Consider the following 24,497-nt stretch of genomic DNA (forward strand, 5'->3'; position numbering starts at 1 on the left):
AAAAAATTATTGTTACAAAAAAGAATCTCTCCACAACGACCCTTTCTACATCCCATGTAACCGTCCATTGCACGCTTAAGCATTGCGCGAAATTTTACTCATTTTCACAGAGCGGGTCACTGGTCTCTGGCTACCACGGCGAACAAGTATATTGACAAGGCAAGGAAACACCAGGGCAACGTTAATATAAAGATCACAGGTTCATAAATGTCCAAGTAAATTGTTTTTGTGATTTGTTTTCATCAAACATTAATCTAAAATGTATCCAGTCAGTTTCACATTAAGGCCGGGCGTTTTTTTTTTTTTTTTGAAAATTGAAAACTGTATGATTCAAAAGTGATATTACTGGAAAAAAAGTCGGTATGATTTAAGCGGTTGTAAAAAAAAGTTAACAGACGTCATGGTTTGGGTTGTTTGTTTAACTGTTTGCAAACACTATTAAACTATAATATTGGCTGTCTTTGCTATAAACTGGACAAAATACATTCATTGAATTTCTTTTTCAATCTATAAACTTCCGTACGAAAGAAAACAACAGTAAAGCCCAAATGGAATTTGGTCCAGTAGAGGGCGCCCCATTGTGGCAGTTTAACCCGGAAGCATATCTGACCACGTGGGCAGTGTAGTGCTGTTCATGGACCCCGTGAAAAAGATGCGACATTGGTCCATTGGCGTAAATAGTGACGTCCTCTCCACCATGAGTCTCTGAATCAATTGGGACAAGCGCTGGATGGTGAAAATCGGCAGCCTCTGCACAAACAAAATAATAAAACAATGTTTATCACAATACAAGTAAAATAATTGTTTACACAAGTTAATGATTAACTCTATGAAATTGCAAAGGGGCACTTTCCCTTGGCAAAATCGTGGTTGCAAAAACTTCCCTGTATTACACTTTGCCAAGTTATCATATGTTTAAGATTTAAAATATTTCAAAAAGTCTGCATATACTCGGATTTAATTTTACTGAGTGGTGTACCTGAGTGGTATAAACCAATACTCAAAGTAATCAATTGAAGCTTTACCTGTGTTGGTATCCGTCAGATTCCGTCTCGAACCAGTACTTTTGAAGCTGTCTAACTCCTCAATTCCTCCAGGGCCGTTTGCATATGAGAGTGTTGTAAATGGCAAACCGTCATTCATCAGACCTTGACGTTTATGCAAAACCATTTTGTTGTAATTAGAATTTAAATATAAATGGTTTGACGATGAATCACCATTTACTTATAGAAAACTGAGAAGCTTGCACAACTTGTCAATTCGGGTAACTTAACGGAGTTTACTTTTTGTTTCAAAACATAATCCAGCTGCAGTCTACAAACAATTGGATTTATCGAAAGATATCGCCCTTTGAAAAAAAGGAAGTAAATAAATAATAATAGTTAGAAACAGTCTCTCTTTAAATTCATCGTATACTATTTTGCATACAAATGATATTTGGAAAGATATAGCTTTTAATAATTCAAAGACACTAGCACTATCGGTAATTGTCAAAGACAATCAAATATCAAACTTCGAAGTTGCGAGATAATAATAAAAGAAAAAACGCCCTTGTCACACGAAGTTGTGTGCTCTTAGATGCTTGATTTCGATACATCAAACTCTAAGTCTCAGGTCTCGAAATCAAATTCGTGAAAAATTACTTCTCGAAAACTACGTTACTTCAGAGTGAGCCGTTTCTCACAATGTTTTACCCTATCAACAGCTCTCCATTACTCGTTACCAAGTAAGGTTTTATGCTAATAATTAATTTGAGTAATTACCAATAACAATAACATAACATAACCATTAATATTTATAAGGCGCTATTCCATCAAGATCATAGTGCACTAGAAAGAAATTAACTTGGAAAAAGGTGAGTCTTAAGGACATTATGAAAAGCAGACAGAGTATTAGATTCCCTAATGGCAGTTGGGAGATTGTTCCAAATCATGGGCCCAGCCACACTGAAAGCCTTCTGACCTAAAACTTTGTTTGCTCGGGGAACATTCAAGCGAGTGATGTCAAGTGTGGACCGAAGAAATCGTGGAGGAGTGTAATGTGACAGTTAAGTGGTAATAATGAGGTGTAGTTTTGTTAAAGCATAAAAACGAGAAGAGCAATCTTAAAATGGATTCGTTCTCTAACTGGTAGCCAATGAAGTTCCCTAAGTGATGGGGTAATAATATGTTCTCTCAAGGGTGTGGAACATATTAAACAACCTGCACTATTTTGTAGTCTTTGAACTCTGTCCAATTCATATGACGTTGCACCAAATAAAAGGAGATTGCCATAGTCAATACGAGAGAGGACTAAAGCTCTGACAACATGATGGAGAGTATCCTTATCCAGGTACCGTTTGATTCTCCTTAAGTTACGTAATTGAAAATTTATTGATTGGCAGAGGCTAGAAACTTGCTTGCTCATTGTCATATGAGAATCAAATGTTATTCCTAAGTTGCTGACAGAATCAGTAGGGTCAATCGATGTATCGCCCATATGCAAAGATATCTTCGGCAGTTACTTAAGGTTTTGGGGAGTACCAAGCACAATGAACTCAGTTTTATTTTCATTGAGCTTAAGCATGTTAGAAGTCATAGTGTCCACTGCCTTTAAAGTTATAATTGTGGATGAAACTTACCTCCTCTGCCGAGTATTGGACTACCACGAACAGCTGCTCCTCCTGTAGAGAGTACATGGCTATGGTCGGCAGTTACAATAAATAAAGTCTCCATTTCATTGGTCATTGACATCGCCTTGGCTACAGCCTTATCCATTGCAATGGTATCATGCAGGGCGTGGTAGGCTAACCCGTCATGATGCGCATGGTCAATTCGGCCACCTTCGTGTATAAAACCAAGATAGTATGATTTATTTGTGTTTGAATTATTGAAATTTGATGAAAAATCTGGTAGTGTGTGTCTTGTTCGTGAAGATTGTTGTATACCTTTATCACGCTGTCACCACCTTGGTCATGTTCCCTGTTTCCATAATTACAGTAATGAATGCTAATATTCATTGCGCAAACATGGCACGAGGCTATTATTTCGTCCAGCCTCAGTTTGGTTACAATGAGTTTGAATGGAGTAAAATCGGGATGGCCACACCGTGACAAAGCAACATCATAGACGGAGTTTTTGTCAACCAAGATTTTAAAACTAGGAAAATACATGAATACAAAGATAACAAACGTTGGCCCTAGTTTTTAAGAATGTTCGTTTGCAACCAATTGGGATGTATTCATTTTTAATTACAAGTTTGCAGCAATGTCTACTTTGGTGTCAAAATCTAGTAGGTCGGTTGATGTTTTGCTATTATTCGGCCGTCCATGCCAACCTGCGTGGTCTTGTTAGCAACAATGAAAATACATACAATCTGTGACTGAACAATGCCATCAAAGAGACAATGCAACTACTCCATAAAACGAGGTTTCAGATTGTCAATGATTTTCTTAGCCACATAAGTAAGAGGTAGGGCCTAACGACAATCTCTTGCGAAACAGCAGCAATGACACAAATAGCTCATGTAACCTTGTACAAGGCTCTTTACGCAAGCACCGACCCGCTCTGAATTCACGAACTGCATAGATACTATACTGCACGGTATATAACAGTACTTAATACCGCGGGGTCGAAGCATGGTTTTTCGAGGTTGTTGTACCTCATACAACGAGGCTGCAACTAGACTCGTTGTAACCTCGTTGATACATCGAAAAGCCATGCTTCGACCCCACGGTATCAGGTATTGTTATGTATACCGTGCGGTATAGTATCTATGCAGTTCGTGAATTCAGAGCGGGTTGGTGCTAACGATAGAGCCTTGGACAAGGCTAGGGCTCATGAAACCAATTAACCAACACTCTACAAAAACCAGAAACCTGTATGTTGTAATAATAACTTACCCTCAACCATAAGGAAGAACCCGTCTTTGTCCTTCTGAAGTATCTCAATGGCCTTTTCTACCATCTCAGACAATGAGGGCTCACCCCCTACGTCATTCATTCGGTTACCTTCAAATTGCATATGACTGGGCTCAAACAAACCTGAAAGGTAAGCAAAGTTAATACAACTGTCAAATATAAGTTTCTATATTAAATCGTCCTGGTTAGTTATAAAGTTGAAACTTACGCATTTTTACTTGTTCCGTTTATATAAATTAGATAGTCAAAGGTTTCTTCCGTGGTTGACAGCTCCCTATTAGAGAGGTTCCGCAGAGTCACACATACTCTTACGTAAACGGATACGTCATAATACGTCATCACTTTTTGAGGTCCATGGGGATGTGACGTATAACCGTTGTACACAAGTTAGAATAGTCGCTCAAAACGGGAATCTGTCGCCATACACTTAAGTAAGAACGATTATATTTTGTTTATGTTTTTGGAGCGGATTGTTTTTTTTAAATGCACCAGGTTTTCACCATGTCTTTTAGAGGTATCATACATGGATGTAGTTGGACATTGTTCCACCATGCTTCAGAAAAAGAGAAATGGACTAAAAAGTTAGGCGACGGATGTCAGTTTAGCCTGTGGAGTTTTTTATGTACTGTACATTTGGTTAATAGCGCCCTCTTGAGCCTCACGTAGAGGGTATTCGTTAGAATTTTGCACAACAAAACTACACAGCTCACTTGACGCGAACGCGTACGGTTCGATATCTGTATGCGTATTCGTATCCGCGACTCTGCGAAACCTCTCTAATAAGACGGACACAGATTGTACGTAATATTGTGATACAAAAAATAAAAATAAAATAAAGTGTAAACAAACAAAGTAATGTAATGGGGTAAAACCAAATCAGGTTTGCTGGAATATAAAACTTAACTCTCATTATACGGCAATTATGGTTACCTACGTCTATGTCACCGCAGTTTGTAATGACGACGTGGGGCATCTAGCCTAAAGCCCGTGCCAATAAGTGAAACAACCCCACATCATGTACGTACATGTACATTTAACTCAGTATAGATGTGGCGCAAGGGTTGTAGGCAAAATCATGTTCCAAACGACATACCTTGGTAACATTGGCTGTGCCATACAGACGATAGATTGTACTTGTTCAAATTGGTACATGAAGCAACAACTCACCTAAAAGATTGTCAGTTTCAAGTGGATTGACGTCTTTAAATTGTTTAAAATTCCACACGTACTTGCTGTTTGTCTTGTCTTTACCTGCTTGCCATTCGTCTTAAACAAAACATAATATTGTAAAACATTTAGTGAAATAAATCCTTTACTTGATTGTTAAGAGCTTCATGTGACCGAAAGAAAACTAAATGCTGTGGAACTTTAACTATCTTGAAAACATCTATAAAGTCAAGGTTTGATCAAGTGCAACTATTTCGATGAGAGATACTTCTACAAGAAAACAAACTTATCTATCTTCTATAACTACGCACCATGCTGTCTCTGTGGTAATGTCAGCGTCTTGTGGCTCATGGACAGTTATCGATTCACCATTATCGACTTACCAATATTGATTTACCATTGCCGTTTCAACATTATCTTTTCCCAGTATCGATTCTCCATTTCTGATTCACAGTTATCTTTTTACGACTATCGGTTCACCGTTATTGATTCACAAATATTATCGAATCACCATTATCGATTCACCAACATCGATAAGTCGTTATTGGTTTACAAATATCGACTCACCAATATCGACTAATTATTATCGATCAAATTATTGTTTCACCATTATCAATTCAGCATTATTGATTTCAGTAGCTCGGTTTCTATGGAATCTGGGGGGTGTTTCATAAAGCTTAACAATTAATCTTATCTCCCAATAATCAATCTTATCTCCCAACAATTAATCTTAAACTACTCAAATTTACAATCAATCTTATCTCCGTTTTATAAAGAAAGTTAAGATCAATATCAAACTTAACTTCACTCTGAATCAATCTTGGCCTCACACATGGTCCTAGATCAATTGTAGGAGTAAGACAATTAACCTTAAGTGATATGTGACAATTTGGCGGGAAAATAAACACAGAGAGTTGCAATATTGGTGCTGCCTTTTACATCATTCATTTGCTAAATACATCATGGCGCTTCAACTCCTCTTGATGAACAATCGTCGCGCTTTGCGTAGGGAGAGAGTGTTTAGAGATAGAAAGAACCCTCTTGATGTATATGATGATGTTGAAATGTACAAGAAGTATAGATTCACTCGGTTTGGATGCATCCATATTATCGACATGATAGAGGACCGCCTGCAACATCCCACAAGGAGAAATCATGCATTGCCAGCCAGTTTGCAAGTCTTCATTGCCCTGCGTTTTTATGCAACTGGTTGCTTGTTCGATTGTGCAAGTGAAATGCACGGGTGTAGTATTGCCACTTGTTCTCGAGTATTAAGGAGAGTGACCCCTGAATTATGTCGTCTTCGAAATGACATTGTCAAATTCCCGACAACACCAGCAGCAGTGCAAGGGACGCAGAGGGATTTTTTTGCCAAAGCAGGCTTCCCCCAAATAGTAGGGGCCGTTGATGGAACACATGTATGTCTACATGGATGCAATCTTGGAGAAAATGAGCACATATTTGTCAATAGGAAGGGCAAACATAGCATCAACATCCAGCTCATATGTGATGTGAAATTCATGATAACAAATGTAGTCGCGAGGTGGCCTGGCAGCACACACGACAGCCGGATATTGCAGGAAAGCCGCATCGGGCAATTATTTGAACGTGGCCAGTTACAAGGCATCCTCCTTGGTGATTCAGGGTACCCAGTTCGACCATGGTTGATGACCCCATTGGCGAATCCTGCTACCAATGGAGAAAGAGCTTACAACAGGTAAATATTATAAACAAGCCCCCAAACAAAGGTGGCTGTCATCAGAGCTACAGGCCCTAGTAGAGGCATTGCTGGGTCATGTGGGGTGTGGGGCACTCGGCAAAATGCACCGCTTCAAATTTGATGGTTGAGGGGCATACAAAGTTTTAAGCCGTACTGTAACACCAAAAATAATAAAAAGTAATTGATCAATGAAAAATCAAGGCAATAAGCTATGCAATCAGTGACACTTGCTTGGTTTCTCCCGAACGTTTTTTGCTGCTGAATCATTACATTTTTCATTTTTTTAAATTATTATTATTATTATTTATTTATTTATTGAAAAACTACCTTACTTCAGAGGGTGCAGTTTCTCACAATGTTTTATACTATCAAGGCTCTCCATTACATGTTTTCAAGTAAGGTTTTATAATAATAATTATTTTGAGTAATTACCGATAGTGTCAACTGCCTTTAAAATGCTTGTTTTATTTTTAGTTTTGTTTTTATTTATGTCATGCAGATCTCAAACTACCACAAGAGCAGTAATAGAGCAAGTTAACGGGCAGCTGAAAAACAAATTCCGGTGTCTGCTTGGCCATGGCATGCAAATTATACCCGAGAGAGCATGTGATGTTATTGTTGCCTGCTGTGTGCTCTTTAACATTAGCAAGGAATTGAGAGAACCTCATCTTGATCCTGAAAATGATCAGGAAGACGGCGCCGAAGACAATGAAGACAATGAAGATAATGACAATGCTGCTGCGGTAACAGGGGCTGCTGCCAGGGAAGAAATCATCAACAATTTCTTTGGCTAAATATGAAGCTTTGTTCCATTAAAGGCAGTGGACACTATTGGTAATTACTCAAAATATTTATTAGCATCAAACCTTTCTTGGTAACTAGTAATGGGGAGAGGTTGATAGTGTAAAACATTGTGAGAAACAGCTCCCTCTGAAGTAATGTAGTTTTCGAGAAAGAAGTAATTTTTCCTGAATTTGATTTCGAGACCTCAGGTTTAGAATTTGAGGTCTCGAAATCAACCATCTAGAAGCACACAACTACGTGTGACAAAGGTGTTTTTTTCTTTCATTAATATTTCGCAATTTCGACGACCGATTGAGCTCAAATTTTCACAGGTTTGTTATTTTATGTATATGTTGAGATACACCAACTGAGAAGACTAGTCTTCGACAATTACCAATAGTGTCCACTGTCTTTAAGAACCTTAACTATCCTTCGAAAACCAGTGTACATTAGGTGCATCGCCTGTATTTTACAAGCAATTTCCAGAATTTATTTCTCATTTGAACTTTGTAAAATTATCAGTCTTGTTTAGTCCCAATTCATTTAGTGATAATAAGGTTGTTAATTTTTGGTTTGTCAAACTTTGCCTTTAATGCCTTCATAATATGAGTCAAAAGGGAGGAAAGACTATTATTGCAAGGGGATAGAACACCCACACACTTGCTCAATTTCACCACCGACATCACCGTTGCGTAATTTATTCATGCGCTATTCATGGACATTTCAAAGGTCATTTACCTCTTAACAGTTAAATCAGTTTACCAACCCTTGTAAGCACATGACATTGGTGGTGGAATCGAGCAAATTGCCTGTTTTTATGAGCTTCTCTAAAAAACAAAAAACAAACCAATAACACAAATAATATAGTAGGCTGTAAGATGTTTCATATTTAATATTAACAAGCTTTAAAGTAAAACAATTGAGAACATCACACATCCTTTAAATTTTAAATATATTGCTGGCATCTTGGAGTAAACAGTTAAACCCACATATGTACATCTTTAAATTAATTTGAATTAGTTGTCATTCTAATTTATAAAGCTATTGACAATAGCACCTGAGATAGAGCAAAAAACTTAATAAAATGGGAACTTGTGAAATTGCTTAACTTTTGGCCTCAACCTCAGCACTAAAGGCTACATCCAAACCTACCTTTTTCAAATGTTCGTTTTTATATTTGAAGATGTTTTATTTTTATCGTGAGGCGGTTTTTACCTGTGTCAAATCTGAGACAAATACAACAATATTTCCTGTGGTACTCAATTTTCTTTATTATTAAAATCTGTTATAAAAGCACTGAGCTTTATACTGTGTAATTTTCTGTATTATTTGTGGTTTATAATAAGACGTATTGGATCGGGTTGTAACAAATTTTATTTGCACAAATCTATCAGGATACTGAAACTTCCTGAAAGTACAAGTGAAAAGCACAGTTGGCTGCCTAAAAGCTTTAGAGCAAGGCCTGAATACAACTATTATAACAAATGTATCTGTGCACAAGTAAAACGAGTGTTTAAAAACTTGTGATTAAAACTCAACAATCTTTGGAAAAACCAGAAACACTTAGTTTTAAATTAGGCCTCCTGCATGGAATGAAACATTGTTGATGATGTCAAACACTGAAGGCATTCCAACATGCCTTTCTGCACCTCCAGATTTTGTCTCATAACATCTAATTTCAAATGCTCGACTCTCAACAGCTCTTCGTGAATTTCATGGTCTCGTACATGTACTGCTGATTTTGTTTTAACTACATGTATGTTGTTGCTGCTGCTCTTGGTGTTACTGTTGCTGCTGCTCTTGGTGTTACTGTTGCTGCTGCTCTTGGTGTTACTGTTGCTGCTGCTCTTGGTGTTACTGTTGCTGCTGCTCTTGGTGTTACTGTTGTTGGAACTCGTAGTGTTACTGTTGTTGCTGCTCATGGTGTTACCGTTGTTGCTGCTCATGGTGTTACCGTTGTTGCTGCTCATGGTGTTACCGTTGTTGCTACTAATGTTGCTGGTGCTGTTCTCTTGAGAAGACCCGTCCTCCGTTGATTCTGAACACTGAAGTAAACAGACAATACAGTTATGTATACAATAGGACACAAACAAGCAAGCAAGCAAACAAGCAAGCGAGCAAGACAAAGCTTAAATAGTATAACATCCAGTACCATCCTTTCTTAGGTTGCCAAACTTACCTCACTGTCAACTGGTGGTATTGGATCAGTCTCAGTGTCCTGCCCATGGATCCCCATTTTGGATTGTTCAGCCAAGGCATCCAATACATGTTCATATGTGTCATTCCTGGCTGGCATTGATCCACCTCCTGAAAATTTTGATAAGTTCATGCCTATTAATTATTTAAATGCCACTATTTAAATGAATGTTTGTTAATTTACTTTATATGAGTCCAATTTGAATGACTATAATAATAATAATAATAATAATAATAATAACAATAACAATAACAATAACAATAACAATAGCAATAACAATAACAATAACAATAACAATAACAATAACAATAACAATAACAATAACAATAACAATAATAATAATAATAACAACAATAATTATCTTCAAGTACATGTACGAGCTAATCCTCCAATCAGATTCGCAGAATGGAGTGGTGATAAAAACCTATAATTTTTATTCATGGCTAATATCACTACCTGCGTATTGTGTGTTCTATGTTCTGCGCTAAGTTTGCTTGAAGATAAATACGATATTTCATGCGCGCTCATGGAAATACAGAAAATATAGCGCTTCTGCATCAAATATCCAACTCGGCCTTCGGCCTCGTTGGATATGGGACGCAGAAGCGCTATATTTTTCCGTATTCCACTCGGGCTTGTGCGATAACTTGTTATTATTAATACTTGGTACATGTACATGTAAGTCTATTTGCTGTTAAAAACAAAGCAAATAAAACAGTGCATAGTAAATCCAATTAATTAACAAAATGAGTCAAGTTAGGACAATTTTTAATACACAATTTGTCATTCATAATGTAGTTGTAAAACTCACTTATATCCTGGCTTAATTTGAGGTTTTAACTTACCGGTAATATTCTTCTCATTGTTGTATTTGAGTGCATGTACTTTTAACTCATTCCACTTCTTTCTCACATCTACCCATTCCCTCTGCTGAGGTCCCCCAGCCATCCTTAAGGTGTCGGCAGCCATTCTCCAACACTTCTGTCTCCTAGCTTCGACCTGAATTTTAATAAAAAACATTATACACCTAGTAGTTTTTAAAAATGTGACCCGTGAATCACAAGTCCACAGTGGCAAGTCCATGTCATGATTGTAGAGTAAAAAAACTCTCAAGTCCCACAATTTTACTCCTCCATGCATGTATAGTAGCCAAATAGTTCCTAGCAATCCTTACCTGCAAGAATGCATGCTTAAAGCTTACCTTTTGGGAGCAATGGCCTGCCTTCCCATACAGCTCAGCTGTGTTTGCTTTTACAAACCCTGAAAGTACTCGCATCTCTGTGGTAGTGAAGTTTTTGTTTCTGGGCTTTGTGCCCTTTTTTTTGCCCTGAAAAAAAAACAAAAACAAAAACGTATGTTTTGTTCAAAAGGTTTACCTTTGTTTTTTTCAGTTCCTCACATATACGGCTGTATATGTTGCAAAAATGTTGTTGTCATAAAATGTGCTTATTATCTTTCCTGCTAGGAAAGATAAATAAGATCATGTTAAAACCAAGTTGCTCAATAACAGCATCTTGCAATATTGTTTGCACCAACTTTGCTCTGGAGTGAGCTGTCAGATTAAAAGCAAAAATAAAATTCATCTTTATATAATCTTATGATAATCTCTTTTTATTAAGTAATTATTGGAAAGTGCATGTAAATGTATTTATCTTAAGCAAGATCAATTTATTTATTTATTGATTTCTTTTTGTTTACCATTTTTTCTGTGTTTCTGTCTTGGAATCTGAAACAAAAACATGGCAACAGATATTATTAACCCAAATCAATCAGTAAGAACTACAGTGAGGATACTGCAAATACATGGCAGTGTACTTAATTATGTGCAACTCAATAATTTGGAGTACGTCAAAGTAACATACATTTAAAAAAACATACGGTACACAATTATTTATTAAAACAAATTTATGTTAGTGGTCATGATAAAACATGAACACTCAATACTTTTTCCATTATTGAATGACATTTTAGTATTTTACCTTAAAATATATTGATAAGAGTAGGCCTACAAATCAGACTTTTAACCAGACTAACTAATGTGACTATGGATCAAATTAAATAAACCATGACTACTGAATTTATAAAGTATAAAAGTACAACTAAGTGATAAAAATATCAACCACATGAGGTAAAATTTGAATGCTATGCATATGACAGCATACCAATTCAAAACCATAGAGTAGACAATTTTGAAGAAATATTTTTGTCAATAGACCACTTGATTGAATGGTATTACCATTCAATCAAGTGATCCATTGACAAAAATATTTCTTCAAAATTGTCTACTCTATGGTTTTGAATTGGTATAAATCAGTTGTAATCACGTAAGTACATCAACATTGAACCCAATTTATGTACTAAACTGCCTGAAAATTAATATAATGAAGTCAAACCAACTTAACAAATTTCATAGCTAATAAAACTATAGCCACACCCCCTCCAGTGTGCACCGTAATTAGCAGTGTGTTTTGATGGGTCACTATGCACCGCTAGCCCCCACGCCGTCACTGGCGATTCACGCTGAAAAACAGCAGTTTTTAAGTCGGTAAAAACCACACATGTGCTTGGTTTATTTTCATTCAAGAACACTTAAGTGAGCCCTGTGAACATAAACTATAAAATAGCAAACTATCAACGTTCTAATCCAACAACAAATCATAAAAGAATCGAATTTATTTTCTACTTACCACGGTTCCACCACTCACGATGAAAACAAGATGGCCGACTTCAAAAAGTTTTGAGAGCCCAAAAGTGTGTTTTGGGTCAAAGGTCGCGCTTTAGGCTCTGTCAATAAAATTGAAGTCTTAAGATACAATTGATATCAATCTTTTCGTACGGTCGATTGATCTTACGCTAAGATTGATTTTATGAAACAGATTTTTACAATTAATTGTAGACTAAGATTGATTCAGACTTAAGATTGATAGTTAAGATTAATTGTATTATGTTCTTTATGAAACACCCCCCTGGATGGGATCAGAAGCTGTTCAAGCAAAATGGTGCAATAGTCATCAATAATTGGGTTTAAGTTTGATCAGGTTTACATACCGATGAGATTTCGTCCATCATTTCTAGATCCAGCTTTAGAACAGTCTTCAGGATACTCTGGGTCGGCAGCTTCTCTCGGTAACATTTTCATCCTTCCCCCACCCATTATAACCTGGCATAGATTAATGAAGAATTAGTATAAAAATGACCGCATCATGAAGTTGGTGGTCGGCATGCAGCAATGACTAGCAGGAAGGGTATTCTAGGAAGCTGCTTCTTAAATAGACACCATGCATGAAGTGATACTGACAAGTTTAAAACAGTGACATTTGCCAGCCTTTCATTATATGAGCACGCTTCAAAAAAATTCTAAAAAATTATTAACTGTTTAAATTGATTAACTATCGAATGCTTCCAGCTACCTGTTTCATTGCCGGTCAGTTTGTGAGATACTTTGATTCAAAAACCAAAATAACCCATGATATTGATGAGGGTGGCGAATAATCAAACGGTACATTCAGAATAGTGAACGCAAACACTGGTTCGTGTCAATGTTGCAGATTGTACCTGTGTATCCTGTCCGAGTGTTATGAGTTGCTGAGCGATGTCAATGCAACCGATGTCAGATTCCTTCTGCGGTATATCAGAGTCACACTCCCAGTCTCGATGGGGCGAATGTGCGTAAAGTGCGGCAGGGGTAGCGTGTGTCACACGGGCAGTGCTGACGAGTCCCGTTGCCTTGCCTTTAGAAAGCACACAAAGCAACGAAAACCTAATTTATTAGCTATATTATAATCGATCGATACAATTTCAAGAACACAATATTAAAATTATTACAAAACACTTGACAACAAATCAATGAAAGTAAATCATATTTATTATACACACATTGACTGGCAATGAGGTAATTGTACGTCTACCCCCGAGGGACTTTGAGTGACCAGAAGAGGGACCTATTTCCCGAGGCTGAAGGCCAAGGGAAATAGGCACCTCTTATGGTCACTAACAGGCCCGAGGGGGGAATAGACGTACACTAGTACCGAATTGTGCCAGTCAATATTGTGTATTATTATACAGCTCGGTCTTAAATGTGAAATAAGAACAACACGTGGAAAAGAAAGGAAGTTTTGTAGTTGCTGTTCACGGTTCAAGTCAAGAGAGGACGCTGTAACCGGGCACTATTTTCAAAGAACTAGTTCCCGCAAGACACATGCGCCCGATCACTAGACTAAGCTCATCCCACGAGACCGTGTTTCAGCCAACCAGAATACAGAAAGGGCAAGAGGTGTGTTATAAAACATGAATATGTTGACGTTCTTTTAAACTTACCAGACTTTTGAGCAGATATCATAACAGACTCCACATTAGCATTGAGACTAGATTTACAATCTCCGTTAATAGCAGAATCGTCTAGCCCTATCACTGCTGTCTTGGTTTTAACACCACTAAAATAAGCAGTAGCCGTACCAGCCGAGTCCGGTACTTGCCTATCGGTATTGTAGGTCTAGGGGATGAAAGAGTGCAGGAAATATTCTCAGACTAAATGCTCCGTATGTTTGACCACGTGGGGCGCACTCAATATAGTGCCGGAAATAGTCAAAGACTGATTTTTTGCGCCGTATTTTTGACCACGTGGGCGCACTCAATACAGTGGGTGCGTTCGTTTAGCTTCCCTAGGTCGACCCCGATCTGCCCGGTACGTTCGAATAGCTTTGACGGGGCTCATCCGGGTCAGTCCCCATCCCCCCCCCCAATGCCCTGCTTGTGGAGTGGGTCACTTGGGGTGACCTGAGGTACATGCCATCACCACGAGAGGGCGAGTGTGTTCGTTCGATTAGCTGTTGTCAGGGGTTCACCCGAGCGAGCACGACGGGGTCGACCCAGGGAAGCTTATCAGGCACACTAGCCTTGCTCAAGGCAGTCGCGTTATTCGCTCCGAAAAGACGCCGCTGTAAACCCACCCGTATACCCAGTGCGTGGTGCGTGCGATTACACCGCATGACTCACCCGTATACACACTGTCACATCGTACGACTACTGTGCACATAAGTCATCCGCACTCGTACCACTAACCGCAAGCAGAGGCCGTCAGGCCGACAGCCTTGTATGTCGGTATACTTTGTTTTGCTGTTACGGTTTTTCAGCATAATTGTATGAGGAGTTGTAATAAGATTTGTTTAAAAAAAAATCACCTCGTAAAACTAATAGTAACGAAAGCCCTCCAGAAAAAAACAACGATGTTTAAATCTGTGACAACGGCTTGATTCGTCAAAATGGATTCACCAACGCCTCCCCTCCCATCCCTACCCCCACCCCTCCCCGCGTAAATAGCGGATGGCGTATCAGCGTTACAAATCCTTAACGATTGAATGTGCATACAATCTAATTACATACAAGTTTTGATGATTCCGTAATGACGAACTGTAAATTGTGATAACCGAATCAAAATATCTTGGCGGTTTTTTTTTTCGAGGGCAGCAGACCTACCAGGTAAGGGTGCACAACTCCTAAAGCAAACAATGGTAAATGCTAAAAATTCAAAAATACTCAAAAAATATTTAGAAGTCTCTCAGCCTCTTGAAAATTAAATCAGATACATTGTCATACAACTAAACTTCAGATTTCTTCTCAATTTTTGGTAGGTCAGCATTTCGGAATTTTTGCTAATTACCCTAGAAGAAACACCCCCAAAAACTCACCCACACCGCTTGTTATCCTTGGGGAACTCGTGTCCAGTACGTCCTGTTCCAGAACAGTTTGGTTTTTGCTGGCAATGTGTTATGAATAACAAAATACAGTTTGGCTAAATCTAAAATACAAAATCAAAAACACGCAAAACACAAGGTATTTGCTGTCAGTGACCGTCACTCGTGCTTCTCCTATTCCTAAGTTGTTGACATTACAGCGCCCTCTCTTGGTGATTGACAGATAGTCTAAAGTTTCCCATTGAAAATCAGTTTAAAAATACCCTTTAAGGGCAAAGGCAGGACACTTTAATAGGTAACTCTCAACCACTAGTGAGTCTTTCCACTTGGTGTATCTCAACATATTCTTAAATTAACAAACCCGTGAACATTAATTTGAGCTCAATTGGTTGTCGAAATTGCGAGAGAATAATGGGAAAATCACCCCCGTCGCACAAGTTTTGTGCTTTCAGATGCCTTCAGTTTGAGACCTTAACAACTCGAGAAAATACTTCTTTCTCAAAAACTAGGTTTCTTCAGAGAGAGCCGTTTTATTACAATGTTTTATACTATTAACATCTCTCCATTGCTCATTACCAAGTAAGTCTTTATGCTAGCAATTCTGTTGAGTAATTACCTATGGTGTCCAGTGCCTTTAATGTTGCTCTGTTGGTGGCGCACTCTACTATAAATACATTGTCATTGCATTTCCATTTCGGAAAAAAACATACTGAGTTAGTGTTAGTAAACATATACTTCAAAAGAGTGGAAGCACGAAAGAGATCCATCTGAACAGTATATATATTGCGTACACAGTTCTTTCTTTGATAATAAACTTGCACTTTAACTCACAATCATCAGGGAAATACATCAATTGAGCGGAAATAGAAGGAAAACGGCCAGGAACTTCAGGAAGCAATCACACAGTGCAACCCAGTAGGGCGGATATACATGTAAAAATACCATACCATTAAAGCATGTATAAATTGAGCTCCATTGGTAACATACAGCCTCATCCAAACCAGTGATAGAGTAAGTCACTGCTTTCAATCAGTGACTTTAACACATACATAATGTAGTGTAGAGTTTTACACCATTGGTATCCTTTCAACATACAGTATCATTCAAACCAATGACAGAGTAAGTCACTGTCATAAATCAGTGACTTTAACACGGTATTGATCCACAATTGCAACATACAGTCTCATCCAAACCAATGGTAGAGTAAGTCACTGCATTCAATCAGTGACTTTAACACGTATCTATGATTGGCTGCTCATCGATTGTCAATCAAACATCGAAGTAGACTGATGAGCACTTCAATGAAAATACAGCAGTATTTAAACGCGCTGCACCAGCAGCAGTGCTCATAACAACTTCGTATCTTATCGGAAGAGAGACACTGAGAAAGTTTGGACTACAAGAACACATCATCAAGGTAAGTGTTTCTTGTTATACTGTCGGACCCGGACTTTGGCTTCTAGATGCATGCCGTGTATTTTAGGGTAGCCTATTATTTCAAGAAGGTTGCAGTACTGTTTGGTGGTACAGACTGTAATGCCGTTGCATTTCCCTTTGAAACCACGATACATAGCGTTGTGTCGTTGGAGCTTTTATCACCATACTTGCAAGTGGTTTCCGTTTTGGAGCAGCAAGTTCCGCTGGTATTCTGTACATTGTCTTGTTCAAATAGTGGGCAATAAAAGTTTACCTAGACAGTTTCAGTTGAATGTGTTTGATATTCTGCTCGTTTTAATGTGTGTGTACTATGCATCCAAAAGCTGTCAACAAAATTAACAACAAGTACTGATGAAATGGCATTGTGTGACATGACCACTTTGTTATTTTCTTTTATGTTGTGGGTAAAACAACACAAGATTGAACATAATGCAACACTTTCACAATTATTATGGTGATCGGTGTGTTGTACAGCCGACGTGGGGAGGGGCAACCGAGGTAAAGCCGAGTTTGGCTGTTTGCCCCAAAAGTTTATTCAAAACCTGGACCCCGTCACGGAGCATGCAACATTAATTGTTTTATTTTACCATGATAATCGATTCCTCTTGTTTGGGGACAAATTGTTACCATCCTCCATTATTGTTACGACAATAATGACACAGTTTAAAACTAAGACAGCATATTTTGTAAGCCAAAACATGGTGGCACACTGTTTAAGGTGTTGTCACTTGACGTTTTAGCCATCGTATGTCAACGTATGAAAATTTTAGCGAGTACGCTGGCGTACGTCGATTAATTATGGGTGAAGGCCCCGTCACACCTTGACGTTTAAGCCAGCGTATAGCGACGTATGACAATGTTGGCGACTACCCTGGTGTACGTCAAATAAGTTATGGATAACTTTGTATAAGTTAAGAGCACGATGAAACACGCTGATATACACGTCGATGTAAGTCGTGTGGCTCATGAAGGCCCTGTCACACCTTGACGTTTTAGTCAGCGTATGCCGACGTTTGCAAATTTCTCTAAAACGTTGGCATACGCTGAACTATCGATGGATTTTTCAATTTTGAGCGTATACGAAGCGTATTCATAAGGAGGTGGACGGATGCATACCGTAGAAGTAACTTACACAGAGCGTTTTCATAACGAATGCTTAGCGTGTTGACGGCGTTAACAACTTATGTTCTACGATGGTCCAACTACTGCATAGAGCGCGGGGGCAGCGTTTTGCCGACGATCACATACAGTAGCCTATAAAGAGGGTGCCTCTCAACGATTGAAATAATAACTGCACTTGACATCGTATTAATCCTCATGCGAATCCAAATTGTATATACCGATTCACATAACTCTGCCAATACACCATTACATGGTAGCTGTAAGTTTAGAAACAAGTTTAGTAACTAGTTATGTGGTCATCCGGAACACGTCAAATACGTTCGACGTAAGTTACTAATACGGTCTGGATACGTCCAACTCGTTATCAATAGGCTTTGTATACGCTCAAACTTGAAAAGTCCATCGAAAGTTCAGCGGATGCCAACGTTTAAGAGAAATTGTCATACGTCGGCATACGCTGACTAAAACGTCAAGGTGTGACAGGGCCGTAAGTTAAGATCACGCCTAAATACGCCGATATACGTCTTTGTATTATGCTTTGAACCTATGTTTCAAATTATTTGACGTGTTCCGGACGACCACTTTTGATGAAATTAAGTAGTGGCAGCGTATTGGGAAATCGGTATACACTAATTGGGTTCGAAGGAGAATACAGTGATGCCAAGTGCAGTTATTATTTCAAACGTCGAGGTACCATGCAATACGCTGCTGCGCGCTATGCAGTAGTTAGACTATTCGTAGATATCGTATCTTTTTACACGAGGAGAAATCCTCACAATGTAGACAAGTTGAGGAATCTTTCTTGGATTATAAAATGAGCGAAGTGATACGGACAGGAGCTCAATGTATAGGGTGTTGGTTTTATCTCAAACAATCACTGTGTTGCACCATCTCTTGTTGATATAGAGGCATACGCGCCCCACCCTGTATCTTCCCTGTAATTTTGTAATCTCTGTCAAGTCGAATCCGAGATCCAAAGCCGTCTATATGGAGATCATTACTCTGGGTTGTATTGTCTAACAATGTCTCGGTGAAGGATACCAGAGTCTCTGTGTTTACGAATGTGATTAAACGAGCTCATCCATTTTGGGGCATAGGGAACGGCAATGGACAATACCATTGTTGTGAGAAAGATTATACCGGTCTGATTAAATTTCTTTCTCCTCACCACCCATATTTCCTCTTTTTCTCCTTTTAAAGTTGTTTATAATTGTCTGACAGTTGTTCGGGTGTCATTGGGGAGCATTTCAACACGATATTCAGTATGTTAAAGATCAAACGAGCCAACGGCACCCTGCCGTAAGCTAAGTAGGTACTCAAGTGTGTCGCGGTAGCCACTTTGTTGTGTGGAGCGATTATTTAGCTCAACACAACAGAACACTTACGATCAATACGGCCAGGTACATAATTTAACACACACATGCTCATTCCAGCGAAACACAAATTGACTAAAACGTGGTTAATGTGGAAACTAGCGATAAAGAACTTCCACAAACACATGGATAACGTGAATAAATTGGAGCTGACAAAAAACTGGTGGTCACCGCTAGAGCAGCGCCCCCTGTGGCTGCATGATTTTTATCGTTTGTTTTATGTATCCTATTAAATTACAGATGAAGATTACCATAGCAACAGTGACCCTTCTTCTTGGTATTTTGCAAGTTCCGTTCATGGTGGCTAAAACAGCCGTTTCACCTGATCCGGAGATAACGTGTAACTCCTGCTGCCGTGGCCCGGCCGGTATACCGGGAATTCCCGGGTCAAATGGGAACCATGGTCAAGGGCTTGTAGGGTCCCCTGGTGAGGTAGGTCAACCCGGGGCTAAAGGAGACATGGGGTCAGATGGACTAGTTGGTGAGCCAGGCGCTAAAGGGGATACTGGACTTAAGGGTGATCAAGGAGTCGGTCAACCAGGGAAACAAGGACCTCTAGGTCTGCCTGGGATGAATGGTCTGAATGGGGAGAGAGTTAAACCTGGACCAGCTGGACAGACCGGCGAAGCAGGTGAGCCCGGGGGAAATGGAGACATCGGGTCAGATGGACTGGTTGGGGCGCCAGGCGCTAAAGGGGATCATGGACTGAAGGGAGAGCAAGGAGTCGGTCAACAGGGCAGAAAGGGACTTCGAGGTCTGTCTGGGATGAATGGTCTGAAGGGGGAGAGAGGTGAACCTGGACCAGCTGGACAGACCGGCGAAGCAGGTGAGCCCGGGGGAAATGGAGACATCGGGTCAGATGGACTGGTTGGTGCGCCAGGCGCTAAAGGGGATCATGGACTGAAGGGAGAGCAAGGAGTCGGTCAACAGGGCAGAAAGGGACTTCGAGGTCTGTCTGGGATGAATGGTCTGAAGGGGGAGAGAGGTGAACCTGGACCAGCTGGACAGACCGGCGAAGCAGGTGAGCCCGGGGGAAATGGAGACATCGGGTCAGATGGACTGGTTGGTGCGCCAGGCGCTAAAGGGGATCATGGACTGAAGGGAGAGCAAGGAGTCGGTCAACAGGGCAGAAAGGGACTTCGAGGTCTGTCTGGGATGAATGGTCTAAAGGGAGAGAGAGGTGAACCTGGACCAGCTGGACAGACTGGTGAAGCAGGTGAATGTAGTACGCGACGGTCCGCCTTCACTGCAGTGAGGAATACCGCCTTCAACCCTCTATCCGACTATGATCCTCTGCCCTTTGAAGAGTTACTGTTTTCAGAGGAAGGGACTGATTTCAACTTGAATAACGGCGCGTTTACGTGTAATGTGCCTGGGGTATACGTATTTATGTTCTCAGTCCGGAAACCACCAATTGGGTCTTACCTATATGTCATGCTGAGGAAGAACGATAACACCATTGTCATAGGGTATGTAAACGATACAGATTATCATCAAGTGAGCAGCAGTGCAGTAATTCCCCTGCACTATGGAGATCAAGTTCACTTAGCTGTACGCGGTTCAGTACATAGTAACTCTGACCATCACACGTCTTTTACTGGGTTCCTGCTGTACGAAATCTAAATCAAACATAAAAACACATGGAAACGTTTTACTGTTTTATATAACGCTTTATGTGTTTCGAAATACAATAATCACCTAGTTAATTGTGTTTAGATGGGGCAGTTTGTTTAGATGAATATAATAAATTAACAGTTGTCTTAATGCATGTAGGCAATTAGTTTGATTAAAAACGTTATGTTTTAGAGCGTGGTATTGCAAATGTGTTTATTGTGACGAAAACATTAAAATGTGTTGTTTTTTCTGTCACGTTAATAGTGCGATAAATATCAGTTCATTTTTTTTGTTTTTTTTTTTTATCACATCTTCGGGAAAATTTTATATTTCTACTGTAATTCCGAGGGTGCAATGATGAGTCCTTGAAACGACTCTACTACATTCATTTTCCAAAATTAATATGCAAAATGAAACTACGCAATAAAAAACCGACAGTTTAGTTAATAGTAGACAAAAACAACTGTAACTTTATACTCCTTGATGGAATTCATTATGGCCGCCGGTTATGCCGGCAATTTTTATTCAAACATTTTAAATTGGTGGAAAAGGCTGTACCCTGTTGAAGCAACAAAATACAAATAATTCACCTAACAACTGGTAACAGTTGTCTTATGTTGATATCTTATGATATTAAACAAAATAATGATAACTTCTGATCAAAAGGGCATAGCGTTTTAAAGTTCCTGGAAAACATTTCTTTTGTGTCTTCTTTTCCCGAACACGTCTCGATATTGTGAAATATATAACTCTTCCTCGTAGTTTTGGGTGAGTTTGTTTTTAAAAGAGAGAGCACTTTTTTAATGCAGATGAAACATAGGGTATTCGTTTTGAACCACCTCTGTATAAAACGTTTGATGATGTCACAATAACTTGTTATCATTTTGATCGTGACTTAATCTTTCGGAATACGAGGTAGTTACACAATATTTATCTTGATCTCCCTTACTACAGAAAAGTGCCTTTGACAGTCAAATTAAAGACAGTGGACACTATTGGTAATTTTCAAAGACTAGTCTTTTCACTTGGTGATTCTCCACATATCTGCATAAAACAACAAACCTGTGAAAATTTGAGCTAAATCGGTCGTCGAAGTTGCGAGATAATAATAAAAAGAAAAAAACACCCTTTTCACTCGAAGTTGTGTGCTTTCAGATGCTTGATTTCGAGACCTCCAATTCTAAACTTGAGGTCTCGAAATCAAATCCGTGGAAAATTACTTCTTTCTCGACAACTACGCCACTTCAGAGGGAGCCGTTTCTCACAATGGTTTATACTATCGATGTCACTTAAATGTTTTAAAATCTTTGAAGGAATGAACATTGACGCCATATTAGTTGATTGTTTTGGTTTTTGTGTTTTGAGTATTTATTGGATATTAAACTACAATTATTGGTCAATACAATTTACAATCTGATTTTTTTTCCTGACACTGTTTTACTCTTTTTGTCAAAAGCTACAGCACCTCTGCAAGTAATAATTTAAAGGAAAATTAACGTTATATCTTCAACCAGTGCAAGTTTAATGAAAAACAGTGAACATTGTGTTTGTGTCATTCTACAAAAAATATCCGAACCCTTAAGTTTGAAACCATCAGACTCAAGTTGCTATGTCAAATAGTTCAGAGCACGCTTTTTTAAATGGCACAATGGTATAAACAGCCGTTTGCCCCGCACAATTAAGTAAAGTTTAGCCTTGCTCAAGGCAGTCGCATTATTCGCTCCGAAAAGACGCCGCTGTAAACCTACCCGTATACCCTGGGCGCGTGGTGCGTGCGATCACACCGCATGACCCACCCGTATACACACTGTCACATCGTACGAATACTGTTCACACAAGTCATCGCACCCGTACCACTAACCGCATGCGGATGCCGTCAGGCCGACAGCCTTGTCGGGTCTGTATCTTCCGGGTTTAATGTGTTGTATTGAACAAATTCCACTAGTGGAAAAAATTGGGGGCTCTCGGATATGCTAGTATGCAGCCCATGAATATGTATATCTTTCGTCAGACCTATCAGACAACACAGGATGTGAGGCAAATGAATTATTCATTTTGACGTCCAATCACGCACTTCCCTTATCACGACCTTTGGACCCTATCATGCTCGTGTGTGATGTAAACATGTCTCGTCTTTCGCGGGCATTATGGTAATGAGCTGACCGTGGGAACTGTTTGCTTATTATAGTAATGAGGTAAGTGGCTTCAACACAGACCCTACAAGGCTGTCGGCCTTACGGCCTCCGCATGCGGATAGTGTACGGGGGCATCGTGTCGTGCGATGTTACGCACAGTGAATACGGGTGGGTTTTACGCACAGTGAATACGGGTGGGTTTTTATACAGCGGCGGTCTTTTTTCGGAGTGACTAATTCGACTGCCTTGAGCAAGGCTAAGTAAAGTTCAGCATAATTTCCTTATAGTCTAATAATCTCGAATTCAACTTGCTCTCTTTTTATAGACCAGTAGTGACCCTCATGAATGATATAAGTTGTACAAGCTCATCAGCCCTTCCCAGTGATGCTAGATGAGACCGGTGGGGTCGAGCAGTGTCGGTCCCAGTGCCTCATTCAAAAGCACATGGATTGACAGACCTATGCGCATGCTCATTGGACCTAAACCCTGAACAAATAAACCCCGGTCACCTCTCTCTGTACACAACCAACAATCTATGGATGCGTTCGATTAGCTTCCCTGTAATGGGTCGACCCCGGTGTGCTCATCCAAGTGGCGTATATTTTATTTTATTCTTCCAGGACGACGAACGTGAGTAGATAATTACCTCACCACGAGAAGGGTCATTTGATGATGCGTATTTTCTTCCAGGTTGAACGTGGGTAAGAATCTCCACACGTTCGTCCCGGGAAAAAAAAATAGGCGATTTTTCCAGGACGAACGTGGGGGTTATTATCTGCCCACGTTCGTCCTGGAAAAAAAAAATAATCGAACGCACCCACAGTAGCCTGAACATCTGACGTCACACTTCGAGGCTCGTGAATAACACCAGAGACCGGCCTCCAAACCTGCGTGTATTTTCACCCTTGACCTACACTCATTTTACATAAAGATATGCGGTCAAACTCTACACCAACACTACATGCAAGTTCATGCGCATTGTATGTTTAGTATACATACACCACACACGTGGACACATAGCATGCGGGTTGCCGAAAGTAAGCTTTCCATATCTGTGTTTTGATTGGTCGACTGAGGTTACCTCAGACAAATCAAAACAAACCCAGATACGGTAGCATTCGGTCACTGCATTTATCGAATGATACTATTGTATCCAATAAAATCTCTGGGTCTGGATAAAGACAAGAAACCCAGTCTGCAATCTATGTAGACGGCAAACTGTAAGGAAATATACGTAGAGGGCGCTGTGGCTCTGTGGTGTTATTTTCCCTAAGGACATCCTAATTAGGAATATATTTAAAACACGCCCTCTATGTATATATTTATCAAAAATATGCAATGTGAGGTGTGTACATATC

At 39.4% G+C, this 24,497-nt stretch overlaps 4 protein-coding genes across 4 annotated transcripts; 2 read left to right on the forward strand and 2 right to left on the reverse strand.

The window, feature by feature from the left end:
- Positions 1–502: 502 nt before the first annotated feature.
- On the reverse strand, positions 503–15,054 carry LOC139950976 (alkaline phosphatase, tissue-nonspecific isozyme-like). The gene is made up of 9 exons (XM_071949803.1): positions 15,037–15,054; positions 14,083–14,257; positions 13,321–13,496; positions 12,814–12,925; positions 5,066–5,164; positions 3,881–4,021; positions 2,621–2,821; positions 1,026–1,148; positions 503–750 (listed from the first exon to the last, which is right to left on the reverse strand). The coding sequence occupies exons 1-9, from the start codon at positions 15,052–15,054 to the stop codon at positions 503–505; spliced, it is 1,293 nt and encodes a 430-aa protein (XP_071805904.1).
- LOC139950231 (putative nuclease HARBI1) lies at positions 6,130–8,133 on the forward strand. Its single transcript, XM_071948850.1, has 2 exons — positions 6,130–6,782; positions 7,285–8,133. The coding sequence occupies exons 1-2, from the start codon at positions 6,130–6,132 to the stop codon at positions 7,577–7,579; spliced, it is 948 nt and encodes a 315-aa protein (XP_071804951.1). The 3' UTR covers positions 7,580–8,133.
- On the reverse strand, positions 8,461–12,472 carry LOC139950232 (uncharacterized). The gene is made up of 6 exons (XM_071948851.1): positions 12,453–12,472; positions 11,464–11,491; positions 10,967–11,092; positions 10,611–10,764; positions 9,748–9,875; positions 8,461–9,613 (listed from the first exon to the last, which is right to left on the reverse strand). Exons 2-6 carry the CDS (start codon positions 11,464–11,466, stop codon positions 9,143–9,145), a joined length of 882 nt encoding a protein of 293 aa, XP_071804952.1. The 5' UTR covers positions 11,467–11,491; positions 12,453–12,472; the 3' UTR covers positions 8,461–9,142.
- A 4,576-nt stretch (positions 15,055–19,630) lies between the features above and the next one.
- Positions 19,631–21,013, forward strand: LOC139950977 (uncharacterized). The gene is made up of 2 exons (XM_071949804.1): positions 19,631–19,984; positions 20,372–21,013. Exons 1-2 carry the CDS (start codon positions 19,631–19,633, stop codon positions 21,011–21,013), a joined length of 996 nt encoding a protein of 331 aa, XP_071805905.1.
- The last annotated feature ends 3,484 nt before the right edge of the window (positions 21,014–24,497 follow it).

The sequence above is a fragment of the Asterias amurensis genome, chromosome 18, assembly GCF_032118995.1.
Source record: "Asterias amurensis chromosome 18, ASM3211899v1".
Classification (NCBI taxonomy): domain Eukaryota; kingdom Metazoa; phylum Echinodermata; class Asteroidea; order Forcipulatida; family Asteriidae; genus Asterias; species Asterias amurensis.